The 16,588-nt window shown below is 39.0% G+C and overlaps 1 protein-coding gene across 1 annotated transcript in view; it reads left to right on the top strand.

The window, feature by feature from the left end:
* Positions 1-5,121, top strand: part of golph3a (golgi phosphoprotein 3a) — a 30,896-nt gene extending 25,775 nt beyond the window's left edge. Inside the window, exon 4 of the mRNA XM_079687851.1 lies at positions 3,516-5,121. Within this exon, the coding sequence (XP_079543977.1) occupies positions 3,516-3,940 (425 nt within the window). The 3' untranslated portion in view covers positions 3,941-5,121. The remainder of the gene's footprint in view (positions 1-3,515) is intronic.
* The last annotated feature ends 11,467 nt before the right edge of the window (positions 5,122-16,588 follow it).

Genomic DNA, 16,588 nt, shown 5'->3' with positions numbered 1-16,588 from the left:
GTTAATTATTTTGTATTGTGATGCTTTGGCAACATTGTTTAATTTAACTTTCATGCCACTAAAGCCCCTTTGAATTGAATTGAATTGAATTGAGAGAGAGAGAGAGAGAGAAAAAAATATATATACATTTGCCCCCGAGTCCTGCATGGATTGTATTTTAACATTGGTCATATGATGGTACTTGGAGAGCCAACTATTTTCTCAGGTGGTACTTGGTGTAAAAAGGTTGAGAACCACTGATATAGAACATTTCAGTCAAACTAGTCTAGCCAAAACCAATAATTTGTCATTTTAGTCAAACTTATTTCACAATAAGATTATATCTTGTCCTTATTTGATGAAAAACACAGGTTGAATGATTAAGAAAGCAGCTTTGCAGAGAGTATCTGGTCAGGTTTTGGTGTTTTTTACCAGCTGTGTTATGGCCTCCCTCATTGCTTCCTTTCTGATAAAACAATGCATTCGCTTTTTTTCTCCGCCTCATTGTAGCGAAAATGGGCCCAAATATCACAACGTTTCTTTCTCCCACGCAGTGGTGGCTTTAGACTTTTTCGTTGTCAGTCATTTTGACGGACAGGATCGTAACATTTCCGTCATAATCCATTATTACCCGTCGAGTGCACAATTTATCAATCACTCGTGCTGACAAGGGGGTATTCGGTTAACGCGAGGGCGACCACTGCTCCTAAGCCCTGTTGGTGCCATTTTATTTTCTGTTAAATAAGGTTAGTTAGACCATGAGTTAGACCCGAGTCTTCCTGACAGTTCATATTCTGCCGCTGCCCGGTGCAATTCAAATGTACCGCCGCGCGCAGCACAGACACACAGCTGCTGCCCTGCCGCAGCACCGGAAATGGAACTGCTGGAAGAAAAACTGACTATCAGAGATGTAACGTTATCTTTGATAATATTTCGTCTCCTCATTTTTCGTCAACGAAAGTAAATAGAGATTTTGGCATAGTTTTCATTTAGTAAACTACATTTTCGTCTCGTCACTTTTCGTCAACGATATTGCATGATGATTTCGTTACAGTTATTGTTTACTGCCGTCGGTGCCGTCTCGTCATGGTCTCGTTTTCGTCATGGAAAAAAAGGTTGTTGACAAACATATTTCGTCATAGTTTTAGTCACGAAATTGACACTACTCAGAGGTGGAGTTTTTTTTGCTAAACCTCTCTAAAAAGGTCAAATGTCACTTGTTTTGCATCAATCTTGATACAGGGTACTTATTATATGTTGTACTTTGGATTCCTAAAGCTTTTAATCTACCTTACCATCATCCAAGGGTAGTTTTCACTAAGTAATGTTTTCTTTTTGCACGGAAACTATAATTTAAATGTTTTTACCATGTTCAATCTGAATTTACTTTAAAATAAAAACATCTATATTGATTCTGACTTTTCTACATCCAACTCACAGGTTTATCATTACTTTGAGAAAAAAGATGATTAATTTACCCCTTTTTAAGAAGTGTAGTTATGGTCATTTGTTCTGGGAATGTCATTTTCGAGCCTGAGGCCTGAAAAACAGGTGCAGGGCTTAACAGGTTAAAGTGTTTTCAAACCAAATGTTATTACACTTTTGTTCATATAGCACAATTTTTTTAATGAAAGTGCACAGTACACTACTTTTTGAATTCATTATTGAATTTTGCGCATAACAATGCGATTAATCGCAATACAAATTGTAACCGTCGCCCAGCACTAACAAAAACACATTGGAATATTTTGTATTTTCCAGATTTGTATTACGTTTCTTTTTAAATGGTAATTTAATAGGGGTGCAACGGTTCAAAAACATTTTGGTACGTACCTCGGTTTTTAGGTCAAGGTTCGGTACGTTTTTGGTTCAGCAGAAAAAATTATCACAAAACATAACATATATATATATATTTTTTTTTTAAATATATATATTTTTTTATTATTATTAAGCTGTGAATAATGTATTCAGTCAAATAAATACAACATATAATAAAATAAACATTAAGGTGCAGTATTTCGATGAATTGAAATAATCTGTATTTGAACTTTACTGTACTAGTACTCACAAAACAAACTTAGTTTTGGGTTTTTAATTATTATTAAACTGAATATTCACTCAAATAAATACAAAATATAATAAAATAAACATTAAGATGCAGCATTTCCATGAACTGAAATAATCTGTATTTGAACTGTACTGTACTAGTACCTAAGCAGCCAGTTTGACATTATGACTTGCTTGTCATTGTATTTTCATGTTTTTTTAAAGAAAAATTTAACTTGTCCACATTGCTTGCCGAAAGGGCAGACCTGCTGGCACTAACAATGTCTCCTGCTGTGGAGAACACCCTCTCGCTAGGGACAGAGGTAGCAGATACAGCCAGGTAGCGCTTTGCTAACATGGCAACATAAGGATATTTGGCGTTTGTAATAGCTTTGGCTCGGTCTGAACTTTTTGCGAGTGGTGGAGGCTTAAATGCTAGTGGGAGTTGGGTTTGCACTTCAGTCTTTTTTCTTTTGGTACCGGTGATATTCACGTTCTGGTGGTGCCTTTTCAAATGAGTGTGCAAGTTTGATGTATTGCCAGCCGCGTAACCAATTCTAGTTGAACAATGCCGACAAACAGCTTTGGTTCGGTCCACCTGTCTTTGACCGTCATCCTTGTACGTAACTGCGAAACCAAAATCTTCCCAAACCGGAGACTTCAATGATGCTGGAGGATTTTCGAGCTCAACTTTATCCGCGTTCGCCATTTTTGACAGTTCCTCAAATTACTGAATAAATTTGAACGCATCCCTGTGTCCAGCTCTCATAGTTTGCCTCTCGTCCAATGAAATGACTTGCTCGCTCTATGACGCGTTGAACCCAATGTGAGCAAATTACTTAACCTATTCGGTACGGGTACGTATACCGTTACACCCCTATAATTTAATAATAATGAATAATTGCTCAAGTATCAAAAGATTTCAGTCTAAGCCTACGTCAGCAATGTGTACAGTATCCGAGATATTGACTCGTTTTTATTGTCTTTTTCAAAGCGGCTAGTTATAGATGAGCAAATCAACATTTTGTCAGAATACCTTTATCCATCCCAAAGAGGGGAGATTTACATTGTTACATCGAGTAAAGAGCCAAAGATAGCTTAATATTTATTAAGAAGCATAAATAAAATATTAAAGATAAAAGTAGAAATTAAACTTTCCCAATTTACAAAATACACATCTGTTACAAGTAACAGTATTTATAAGTGTAGCATATATACAGTTTTAAGATGGCAGCCAGGTGATGGTATTAAAGGTCAACGTATATATTGCACAGCTTTTTTACAGATTTATCACAGAAGTTGAATTGTCTAACAACAAGAAGTAGCCAGTAATAATAATAATAATAATAATTATTATTATTATTATTATATATATATATATATACATACATACATACATACATACATGTATATTTTGCACTTAAGTAGTATTTCACAAGAGGGTTGTTTTATTGGATTAACTGTCTTTCTTTTTTATCGTCTCTCTTCAGGAGAGACGTGGAACCCCCTGAAGCTTCACTATCAGCTGCGGAACGTCCGTGAGAGGCTGGCCAAGAACTTGGTGGAGAAAGGCGTCCTCACGACTGAGAAGCAGAACTTCCTGCTGTTCGACATGACCACACACCCTCTGACCAACAACAACATCAAGCAGCGCCTCATCAAGAAGGTCCAGGAGTCCGTTCTGGACAAGTGGGTGAACGACCCGAATCGAATGGACAAGCGGCTGCTGGCGCTCATCTTCTTAGCCCACTCCTCTGATGTGTTGGAGAATGCCTTCGCCCCGCTGCTAGACGACCAGTATGACCTGGCCATGAAGAGAGTGCGCACGCTGCTGGAGCTGGAGCCCGAGGGGGAGAGCCTGAAGGCCAACGCCAACGAGCTGCTGTGGTCCGTGGTGGCCGCCTTCACCAAATGAGGCCCCACAGAGAGGACAGCGAGCAGTTGTGGCATTCAAGTGGCATTGTACTTTGGGGAAGGAATCAGAGCCCCCAACATGGTGACTTGACTGAATTACAGTTTCCCCCCCCACCTGGGCTTTTGGAATGGGCTGCCCTCTTTCCTCATCCCTCTTCCTCTGCTCTTTATTTTCCTTCCAGATGACTGTCCATGTTGATCCTCCATGGCCACGTCCCCCCCCCCGTCCACCCCCTGTGACGTTTGTTTTCACTTTTGCTAAAAATAATAACTAATGGAACCCTGGATGAAGTGGTAGGGTCATGATATGGGTGGAGGCTGAAATCAAGATTCATATCCTTTTAATTTTCTATCGGGTGTATCTTTGGAACTGTTTATGGAGGTACGGTATGTAAGGCACAGGCGACTCTAGGTAGCGTCCTGACCCCCCTGAGAATAAAATAACTAACGGAGATGTGCAGGGCGTTGATGCTTCACAGGAAGAAAAGGTTAGCCTGTCTTTAAATGTATGGATACGATGTGTACGGTGTCACAGCATTCATCAACTTTAAAATCAAGGTCTGGGTAGAAACTAATGTGAGATATGCCCTTAAATCCATCCTGGATGTTAACCTGTTAGTCCTGTGCAGGGGGCTGGAGACTGACACTGGCAGGGGGGGTTACACCCTGCACATGTCACCAATATATCATTGGGCTGACACAGTGACAAGACAGCCAATCACGCCTGCAGGCAGTTTCAAGTTCATCTGACCTGCATGTCTTTGGACTCTGGGGGGGGGCACTTGGTAAAGATGACAACAGCACTAACCCCCCCAGCCTGAGAGCGCCCTACATTCCATCGCTGCTGGCCACGAGTGTGTGGAAGATGGGTGGTCTGCCTACACATGCATGGATACACACAGGCCCTGGAATATGGAGGGTTGACTTGGGAGACTTATCACTTACTTACACCTCAGCCCCATTGAATTCTGGGAAACCAGTTTAAAATGAAAAGCCAAAATATATAGAAATTACTTTAACGGACCCATTTAGGGTAACACAGTGCCGAGATAACACAAATTCTAAAGTTTTGCTCACATGTCTAATTGACAGGGCTGATAGAAGTGCTACGTATGATAATGAAAGGCAAATAGAAAATGATGTTAATCTTTCTGTCATAAAAAGATCATACTGTTTTAAATATCCTCTGGCCAGTAGTATTTTTTTATTCGCAATTTAACGGAAATGTTGGCGGAGGACTTGGGCTCGTATCGAATCTTATCCAGATGCACTGGCAAAATGTGTGCACGTCTAACATTAAGTAAATTCAGGATGTAGTATCATTTGAAAGCATTCACATCTTAGTCTGGGTTTATCTTGATACAATGTGTAGTTTATTAGATTTGGTGGAATCATCCAACATAATTTTTATGTCCATTAAATGATTCAAACACTCTTTGCATAAGCACACTAGAATCGGACCCAATCAACAAAAAGTTGTCACTTATTAGACTTCATTTAAGAAACGACACCTTCAAGTCAAATGTTTTGAGGTCACCTAAAACATTTGGTCAATCTGTCAATGAATGTGAAGATAAATGTGGGTTTCAGCTCTTATCCAGCACAAGGAGAGGTTCTGGAAGTGTTTCAAACAGAGTGGATCACACAAACATGTTCCCATTGCTCCTTCCAACATCATTTGCGTGATTTGTTCTAATTCTCTGTATTTAAACATGGACAAGTCTTGAAGTTCTGTCCCTTTTTGACATAAGAGTCCTGTCTACTACAACAAACCTCTAGCACATGTTAACATACATAATGATCAGGTGGCTCCAGAGCTCTGCGTGGTGAAAGACAAAGTGTGTTTTCTTAAATGTCAGCGATGCTTTAATGTGCTGACAGTCTTACTTTGCAGCTACTTGTGAATGCTCTCAAATTAAATCCATTGGATGAACTAAACTTGGATGACCTAACATGCCCACCAAAATGTAATCAGAGGAATCACATGATGGGCTCACATTCCACATGGTGGTGTATATACTTGTGTATTTGTCTATGATGGTTCAGCTGCACTGTCTTTCAAACTGTTGTTACATAGTGCTCTAAAACATTCATCAAAGCCTTTCACCATTAACCATACCTTGCTCTTAGTTTCTCTTTGCCTCAATGTTTTTATATGTTTCATTATTCAGTTTTAACAAGTTTTGCTACTCAAAGACATTGCTTTATTACAGATGGCCTCCCTCTGTTATACTATGTAGCAAAGAGCTGTGAGTGATGGTGGGAGAAGAGAAGTGCTGACCAAGAGATTTATGCACCAGAAATCACCTCAAAATGCGACGTGAATATGAGATTATATATGTTATCTAAATAAAGGGACCTCTAGTCTGTGTACTATTTTTCTTTGACCCTAAAAATAAACCTGGGTTGCGTTCCAATAGTCCATTTAACTTAGGAACCTTCCTAACCAAGTGAAATGACCCGGAAGTACGTCAGTGGCAGCCATGTTAAGTGCCGTTCAAATTCTCCTAATGAAAGGAAAGGAGGTTTCAAACTTCCTTTATAACCTCCTTTAGCTTAGGAACCACTGGACCTCCCTTACCGAAAGGAGAGGGGAAAATGCTGCCCCACAATGCCTTGCAGCCGCAGCATTTGCGTCACTCAACAGTCGGCCGTTCACGGACACAAACGATTATGACGGAGAAATTATATCATGAAAGTTACGGTGCTTATTAAGCATTTTAAAACGTACGTGGTAAGTTGCCAAAGTGCTTTGTTTTGAACGTTCATCAGTATTATAATCAAAAAGAGAAATATGAACGTTAGTTTTTACTGAAATGATCAAATAAAGTCAACATTTCACTGAGCTGTGTGGGGTTTGTTCAACTTTTAAAAGATGTTTGAATGGTGATGTACACAGTGATAGGTGTTAGGACTAATGTTTATAATAAATACATTTGTATTTATTTTAAGATATTTTCATACAATCATACGTATTGGGATCATTTGTATTAATGTGGACCGGAGGGAGAGGGTGACGAGCATACATTTCACTTTCCTTTTTGATTTAAATTACAACTTTGGTCATGAAGAATATGTTTCTCTGTTGTCCACGTTCATAAAGCATAAAACAACAGCATCAGAGCACGGTGCAGAGTCTCCAGATTAGTTTACAGTAGTCCCTCGTTATTATTAAACATCCATGTAGTCCGTTGTTCCATAGTTTCACCACAGCAGCTGACGCACACAATGACGTCCTCTGGCGCATCATAAACACGTCAGATAGTGAAAGTGCATTCGGATTCTCTAAAGTACCGCAGTCTCTTCTCCTAAGTCCTTTTGAATTCTCCTATCCACTATCCCTTAACCCCGTGACGTTTCACTCAGAGGTCAAGGAATAGGAGATAGGGTTAGAATTTAGGAGCTGATTTTTGGATTATCGGAACGCAACCTTGAGCTTGGAAGTGCCTAAACACACGACTGATTTTAAGTTTTATTTGAAGCTTTCTAACACAACTTCTTAGTCACATCTGAGGACAGAGAACAATGTGTGCAGGATGAAGTGTTTAACAAGAGTTTCACTGGAAACCTTACATCACATGTCACTGAGCGGACACTATCCAAAGCTTACTTCACCTCTCAGATGCCTATGTAAGCATTTTGAGGGTAAGTATACAAATTCCTCTATTTGTCCCGCAGTGGGGAAATGAACATCAATACAACAGCAGAGATATATTGCGGATAAAGTGAAGAGAATAAACATACATATTGAACAATAATGAAGTAGTATAAAATCCATAAGTAAAAAAACTAATTGCAGATAAGTACACCATGGTATTTAAAAGTAGCAGTATATTTTTTTTTTAAGGAGACCATATACAATGTAGTTGGTACTGCTTGCCTAAATACATTGATATAAAAAATAAAGCTTGAATTCGATGAGGTTATTTTGCACATGAATATTGCACAACGTTTTATATTTTCAGACTGTTATTGCACATCAGGGGTATTCCAGTCTACGAGTGTGGGGGGTCTACCTGGGGCCATGTTTGTTATACAGTCTCAGGGTCAACTCAGACGTCTCTCAAATTTGCTTGGTCAAAAGAGCAGCTCTTCATTTTTGAGTGCGCGATTAATAGCGTCTTTACGGTAATTGCCGAGAAGCGGCACTGACGATAGTACAAGAATAAAATAATGCATGTTTTTGTGCTATATTTCTCGATAAAAATATGTTTTATGTTTTCATACTTTTACTGTGTACTTTTTTAGTAATACTCTGTTAAACTCCCCTCCCGAGTACAATAATTCATGTATTTGCTATGTTTGATGAGGGATAGGCCTACAATTATTCTTAGCCATAAGTTCTCAGTGGAAAGTTGTACTGCTGGACAGAGTACTACTGGGACTACTACCACAAGTACAATCAAGTACTTTTATCTTTTACTTTTTGAGTAATCCCCTGTCAAACTCCCCTCCAGAGTACAATAATGGGGTGATTTTCTGAATCGGGTGCCCTTTGATTCCCCCAAGCTTACTTCAAAGATTTTAAATGAAAGGAAACTACAAAAATATATTGTAAAGCACTGAATTAAAGGAACAGGGTGTTTTGCATTACAATGTAAAACTAAATATATATATTTTGTTTTTGTTTTATAATAATTAGTTGTCTTTGTAGTAGACAACACACATTTTTGCATTTCCTCACTGAGCATCATCACATATTCATTGAATATTAAACAAATAGCAATTGCCAATTATACCAACATTTTGATGCTAATATAATCATATGCGTGTGTACTTTAACTGTGAAAAAAAAGAATCTGAAAAAATACATGGATTATCTATGAAATTGCACTATTGACACACGTCCCCGAGTTTGGTTCAACCCCGTCACGCTATATATTTTACCCCCCCTATTAAAATAATGGATCAGTGCATTTGACATCTGAATTGAGGGAGTGACATCACAGAAGTCTATTGAGGAAAAGGCGGCAAAGAAAGACAAGTGTCAGTATCTTTTCTTACCTATATTTCATTTTTTTAATGTCAGATTGAGATTGTCAAGCTCAACATTTCAACTCTGTTGTATGAATTAATTATAGTAAAAAGTTCTTTAGGACAAATTAAACAATAGTTGTTTACCACCATTTATGTCCTTAAACTAATATAATGTGACCAGATTTTCAAAATTAAAACCGGGGACATTTTGAGTTATGCCGTCAATATATCATTAACATATCCAATTTTCTTCACTGTTAAAGAAAAAACGGGGACAATTCTGGTTCAATGTAAACAGAAGGACGATAGCTGTGTGAATAGAGTGATTAGATGGGGTGACCTGCTATCACCCTGGAGTGAAATAAGTTTTTGATACTGGATCATTTTTGTTTTATTCTTATCTAAAAACAGATGGACGATAGCTCATATGAGACTTCAAAGGTATTTTATTTTGAAACTCTACATCAGATTGTCCTGATTCTCTCTGATTGACTAGATGGGGTCTCCTGTCACCCTGAAGTGAAATAAGTATTTGATTGACTTCAAATGACTATGGACAGTTTCCATTAAATAATAATCAAAATATAGATGGACAATAGATCTAATTTGAGATTTTAAACAGCATACATTTTAAATTGTGCTTCAGAAAGTAATGTTATTTTAGGAGTGTTGTGAGATGGTGTCAACATTAATTGAAATTGGTCACCCAGTGGAAATGCCAGATATGTCTTCATAACTGTATACTTACATTTTACATTCACTCAGTTATAATGTGGTAGTTATAGAGTGGCGAAGTCCCTCCCCTTCCGGTGGACCTCCATGGGACCTTATATCGGAAAAATAATGTATTGAAGTCAATGGGGAGAGAAAGATTATCTTTCGATCCCGTTTGAATTGTGCCACAAATTACACATATGATGTTTGTCAACTTAAAAGATAATTTTGCAAGTCAAAACATTTTGAATGTGTCGTAAAACTGTGAAGTTACACATTTTTGTGTGTGGAGCGCTCAATGAACTACAACTCTGGTCTTGCACACGTCACCAACACCAAGATGGCCGTCACGTTGGTACCTTTCACCTCTTTCTTTCAGAATGAGACGAAAAGTATTAAAAGAGGTGAAAATCACTACAAGTCTGGGCATGTTGAGAGCTGTACATACGAAAAAGGGGAGTTAGTCAGTTCCGTAAGAGCCAGCATGCGGGACCGGCTTTACAAGGTTTCGGTGAGTAACACAAGTGTAATGTGTAACGTTAATGTCAGTTAGCTAACATTAGCTAACAAGGTACACTGTCGTGTTTTGTTTTAGTTGCTCTTCGAGAACGAGCAAAAGGTACTATTACTAGGATGATAACAACCTGGTACAAAGCACACAGGCTTCTTGTTAAAGTAAGTAAGTACATTAAGTAAATGTATTTTTAGCTATCTGGAGGGAATACATCAGTTATGACAGCACTTACGCGACTCTGGGATTTGTAGTCTTTCTAGTTGCGTATTTTTCATAGTCTTATATTTCAACAGTTTTAAGACAAACTTTGAATTTTTTGACATGGAAGTGATTTTTTAAGATTGACAAACAACATATGTGTAATTCATGGCACAATTCAAACGGGATCAAAAGATAAGTTTTCTCTCTCCATTGACTTCAATGTATTATTTTTTCGGAATAAGGTCCCATGATGCGGAAGTAAGTGGGCGTGACTGCGCCACTCTACAGGCCTATGTAGTTTGTCTTAAATTATTAATGATCACATTATATAGTACATATTTCTTAATTTAAGCTCCAGTATATATGAATATGTTTGGTGTGTTTTTTAGGTATATTTGTTATTGACCGAGTAAACGCTTTTATTTTGAAGGCAGTTTTTACAGGCCTCTAACGTAATGCATAGGATATTCGCGCACCGCAATACAACGTGGGGGCTGGCTTGACTGTGTTTTCCGAAGTGGGGGCTGGCTTGACCACAGTCTGTTTACCCAGTGTTTCCTGACATGAAACGTTCTGTCTCCCCTTGCTATGTGTTTATAACGTATATTAGAAAACGGGGACATTTCCGGGGACAGTTTCAACCGGGGACAGGCCAATACAAACGGGAACTGTCCCCGGAAAACAGGGACGTCTGGTCACCCTACCTTAAATTCCATGTGGTGCTATGTCTTAGCTAAACAAGGTCTCATGGCTACTTTTTGTCAATAACTTCAACCCCGTCACATTCAACCCTGTCACATTTCTTATTATAACAGGGTTGAACTGTTGTGACAGGGTTGAATGTTTGACATTTCTTAGATGACTAAGTGGTCTGTATCATTCTTCATGTTTTTTTAATGTTTAATATTTTCAGACATCATAATGGGAAAAACAGGGCAAGAAGGAATGCAGACCCAAATATGAGGGAGAATTATCTCAGGAGTGAGCGCAAGAGGTGGAAAAGGAATACTGAGGAGGGGAGAAAGAAAGGGAAGCTTTCAGCAATATCAACACTCCTCCACAAAGTCCTAATATTCAGTATGCAGTGCAGCCCAGATCTGAGTCCTCAAGGTCAGGGAAATATGTTGTTAGGTGTGTGTGTGTGTGTGTGTGTGTGTGTGTGTGTGTGTGTGTGTGTGTGTGTGTGTGTGTGTGTGTGTGTGTGTGTGTGTGTGTGTGTGTGTGTGTGTGTGTGTGTGTGTGTGTGTGTGTGTGTGTGTGTGTGTGTGTGTGTGTGTGTGTGTGTGTGTGTGTGTGTGTGTGTGTGTTTGCCTGTGCCTGTGCACCTGTGCGCCTGTGCGTGTGCGTGTGTGTGGTGTCAATGCAAGTGTTTATAATTTTGTTTAAAATATTATAGTTTGCCCATGTTAGATGTTTATATGGGCTGGAGTTTTGCTAATTATGTATTGCCTGGTTTTGTTTTAGGCAACGTTTGGAGGGCAAAAAGCAATCCCTTAGATCAAGAAACTAACTGCGCGAAGAAATAGAACAGCTCAAACATTCACTGAGAAAGGAGAAACAACTTAAAGAAAAGTACAAAAAGAGGTTCCAGCGATCAGCAACACATAATGAATCTCCAAGATCCAAAGTCTGTGAACTGGTCAATAATTGTACTGTGAACAGCAGGGTCAGAAAAACGTTACTTCTCCATGAAGCCCTTGTTGCTGACATCAAAAGAAAATACCAAAAGACCAGAAATGAAAGAGATAAGCAAATCATATCTAAGGTTACTTTGGGAAAGATTGTCAAAAAGTATCGGCTGCAGAGATGTTCAGAACATGCACTGGGGGTTTAAAAAAAAACACAGAAACCTTTTGAACACTAATAGCCTAAGCACATTTACCAGAAAGCCTGTCAATAGGTATGCAGATGCATCTATGGAGAACAATGTAAAGACCTTCTTGACAAGAGATGATGTCCGCAGGATAACTACAGGAAGAAAACAAACCATTACAAGAAACAAGGTAAAGATGCAAAAAAGGTTCCTTGTAGACACAATAAGAAACCTCCACATAAGATTTCTGGAAGAGAACAATGTGAGGATCTCATATCCTGCATTTTGCCGCCAACGTCCCTTTTGGGTTGTGCACCCGTCCCTGTTTGACCGTGACACGTGCATGTGCAAACTGCACGAGAATCTTAGCTTTCTGGCAGAAAAGCTTAGTCAGTTGAAGTTGATTGAGACCTCAAATCTTGAGGCGCTCACTAAAATGTTGTGCTGTGATACTGCTAGAAAGGACTGTATGTATGGGGAGTGTGAGCACTGCAGAGACAAAACAGTTCCACTCTCAAGTACATATGACAGTGCAGAAAGGGTGTCCTATACTCAGTGGAGGACAGAAGATAAGGCAACAATGAATGACCAGGAGGGACCAACAGTGAAGATAACTGTTAAACAGATTGTTGAGGGCACCCAGGAGAAACTTGCTGAGCAGTTCCAAACACTCCTGAGCAAGTTCAAGAAGCATTCTTTTAATATTAGGCAGCAGTATGCCTCCTACCGTGAGCTAAGGAAGAGCATGGCCACTGATGAATGCCTAATTCAAGTAGATTTTTCTGAGAACTTTACCTGCAAGTACAGTTCGGAAATCCAAGCAGTGCACTTTGGATCATCCCACCAGCAGGCAACACTGCATACAGGGGTTCTTTATGTAGGTGGCATCCAAGAACCAACCTGTTTCACCACAATATCCCCATCAAAACACAAAAGCCCAGCAGCTATATGGGAGCATCTAAACCCTGTACTGGATCTTGTGCAGGCGACATACCCAGATGTTTCTGTGGTACACTTTTTTAGTGATGGTCCTTGTTAGGGATCGACCGATATGGCTTTTTCAAGGCCGATACCGATACCAATTATTAGTAATCAAGGACACCGATAACCGTTATTTGGAACCAATATACATTTGCTGTAAAATCAGAAAATCTTGGTGTCAAAATGTAGAATAACACAAACACAACCTCTTTGAAATGCATTTAAGCATATATTATGTTTAATGAACTTTTAAACATCTTACAACTGGTTTCCTTTTTTTTAGTGCAGCCATAGATCTGCAATGATTTAGAGAGAAACAGAGTTAAAAGTGGGGCTGCAGGCTGACATGCTTAACTAACAATAATGCTTAATTTATTATATCAAAACAATGCCTGTCTATCTAGCATAAAACCCAATAAACTGCTCGCAACTGTAAAACAGTGCTAGCTAATGTTTTGCAAAATATTAAAAGTGAGGCTATAGAGAGCTGCAGTGACGCGTCGTAAAACCCGGAAGTAAGTTAGCATTTTTAGCACTTCCGGTTCCTTCCTCAAAAAGCAATGCATTTTTTCCATAGGGTTTTGGAAAATATCTCGAAATAAGGTCTGTGGTTGACACAAATTTAAGAGGTAATTGACGTTTTGTTCTACAACATTAAATACATCAGCAGTGACCCCACTGGGGATTTTTGAAGAGTTTACGTGTCTGAAAAACGATGGTTGTTACCAAATGGCTGAATAGGACTACAGAAATTCTCGAGGCCGTTGTACGTCATTACGCCGAACACGTAAACACTCCCGCTAAGTTTGTTTTCCCCTGTGTTCTGCTTAAAAGCAAGTACCTGCCTATCTTTAGTATCTGTATATCTATATCTGACCATTAGAATCTGTATTTTTGAAATTGTCGTTTTTAACACCGTAGTTTTACAAATTATAGAATAATTAATTACCAGTGTTTTCCAATTTTACAAGGCAGTTCGTTTCGTTGGCTAACGTTAGCTAAAGCTAGCGCTACTAGTTAGCTACGCAATGGTTTGTTGCTTTGCTCCGGGTTGCAGCCACAGGTCTTCGCATGAAACGTGATTGTTCTATCGTTTCCCGGCCAATGTTTTCCAAAGGAGAGTCCGGATTCGTGCCATGAGGTAAGCTGACGTTACATGTTTGTCCATGTCAAGGTGAAATGTAAATAATGGGTAGTGACTGTATCGCCGTTATAGAGATGGCGCTGCTGAAAAGACCGCAACACAAGTAAAGATAATGAATACATCCTATTAAAACCTGTGTGGCTTATATGATAAGTCTTATTAGTACAAGCAGCATAACGTTTCACCATGTAACTAAAGATTGTAGTCAGGGAAATCAGTTTGACATATTGAACTAATAACAAATCACCTCTGGCTGGCAGAGAACTCTCTGCTCCATAGCTTCTCTTGGACGTAAAATCACATGTACATTTTACATTTATATTCAATTTAATATTCCATCCCTCACATACTTTTGTATATATAATAACTTATATTTTGTTTTTCTTGTTATGCTGCTGCAACACAAACATTTCCCAAATTGGGATTAATACAGTAATATCTTATCTTAATTAATTAAGAAATATAACTATTATAATTAGTGTAGCAGCTGACACCTATTTTCAATATGGATTAATCTACCATTTATTTCTTTAGTTCAATTTTCATCTATAAAAATGTCAAAATATTGAAAATGTTCACGAGACTTATCAAAGTGCAAGGTTATATCTTTAGATGTTTTGTTTTAGCCTATGTACTGTATGTCTTAATGCTCTTACAGTATATGTGACGGTGTGACTTCCATGAAACTATATTTTATATCTTCCCAACAGACGAGCTGACAGAAAACCTAACACTCTAACAACCACAACATTGCAGAGGCGAGTAAATGTAAATTAAAAACAATTCACAATTTTATTATTTCTTCTTCTTTCTTGCAGTGAGGTGAAGCTGACCTTGCACTTGGTGCCAGTAAGGATGTTCCTCACGCAGGCTGAATGTTTCTCCTTCCTTACTGACAAAGAAGCCCTTGATTTGCAATGCTTCACTAATTGTCATTTCCCTGGCTCCGTGGGGACACTTTACCTCAAGCACAGCGGAAGACCCTACCAGACCATCTGGAGATGCCCCCAACATTCCTGATTGGGAGAGCCACAGATCTGACTCATGGACCTGCATCTGAGTTGCAGTGGTGAATGCCCTGACGCCCTCACATTCATTCATAGTCCCCCACTGTACAGACAAAACACCATCAAGGGCCTGTTGTTGCCTTAGCACCCTGGCAATAAAGGAAGCAGTCACACGCTTTGACCTCAGGACAGCTCCAAAGTTGCTGGCAGTCAACCTTCCTTTCCTGAACAAATGCCAGTTTGGGCTGGTTCGCTGACCAGTGGTAGCCACCTGAATTGCCCTCTGTTGCTCTTCAGACAATGCCATGCTTGCCACAATTGCCTCAGGTCCCTGATGCCCAACAGATTTGATAATTTCAGGAACAGTAAGTGTTTCCAAGCTGTAGTGTTCCTCTTCTGGCTCGGGGGAGAGAAGCCAAGAAATTCCTGAGAACCTGCCCCTCAGCCAGTCACGATCTTCGGAGGTAGGCTCTCTTGTCAGCGGGTTAAATTAGTTATTGGTTTCAACAGTCACATTAAAACAGTTACTAAATCAGCTTACTATCACCTAAAGAACATATCTAGGATTAAAAGACTAAAGTCACAGCAGGATTTGGAAAAACGTGTCCATGCTTTTATCTTCAGTAGACTGGACTACTGCAATGGTGTCTTCACAGGTCTCACTAAAAAATCTATTAGAAAGCTGCAGCTGATTCAGAACACCGCTGCTCGAGTCCTCACTAACACTAAGAAAGTGGATCACATTGCTCCAGTTCTGAAGTCTTTACACTGGCTTCCAGTGTGTCAAAGAATAGATTTCAAAATACTGCTGCTGTTTATAAAGCACTGAATGGTTTAGGACCAAAATGCATTTCTGACCTCCTGCTAAATGATGAACCATCCAGATCTCTCAGGTCTTCAGGGACTGGTCAGCTTTCTGTCCCCAGAGTCAGAACTAAACATGGTAAAGCAGCATACAGTTATTATGCTCCAAATATCTGGAACAAACTCCCAGAAACCTGCAGGTCCGCTGCAACTTACTACTTTTAAATCCAGGCTGAAGACTTTTCTTTTTGTCGCTGCTTTTAATTGAACTATTCATATCTTAAACTGCACTGTAACTTTTATCCATGTATTTTTTCTTTTAATGTTTATTTTATTAGCTTTTCTTTTTAATGACTGATTTTAAATGCCATTTTCTTAATGTCTTTCATTTTTTGTAAAGCACTTTAAATTGCCTTGTGTTGAAAAGTGCTATATAAATAAACTTGCCTTGCCTAATAAAGATTTCATGTGACACATAAAATTGATTTGTTGAT

This window comes from Notothenia rossii (genome assembly GCF_949606895.1).
Source record: "Notothenia rossii genome assembly, chromosome: 6".
In the NCBI taxonomy this organism is placed as follows: domain Eukaryota; kingdom Metazoa; phylum Chordata; class Actinopteri; order Perciformes; family Nototheniidae; genus Notothenia; species Notothenia rossii.
Note: the sequence above shows the minus strand (reverse complement) of the source record. Positions and strands in the feature narration are given on the sequence as shown.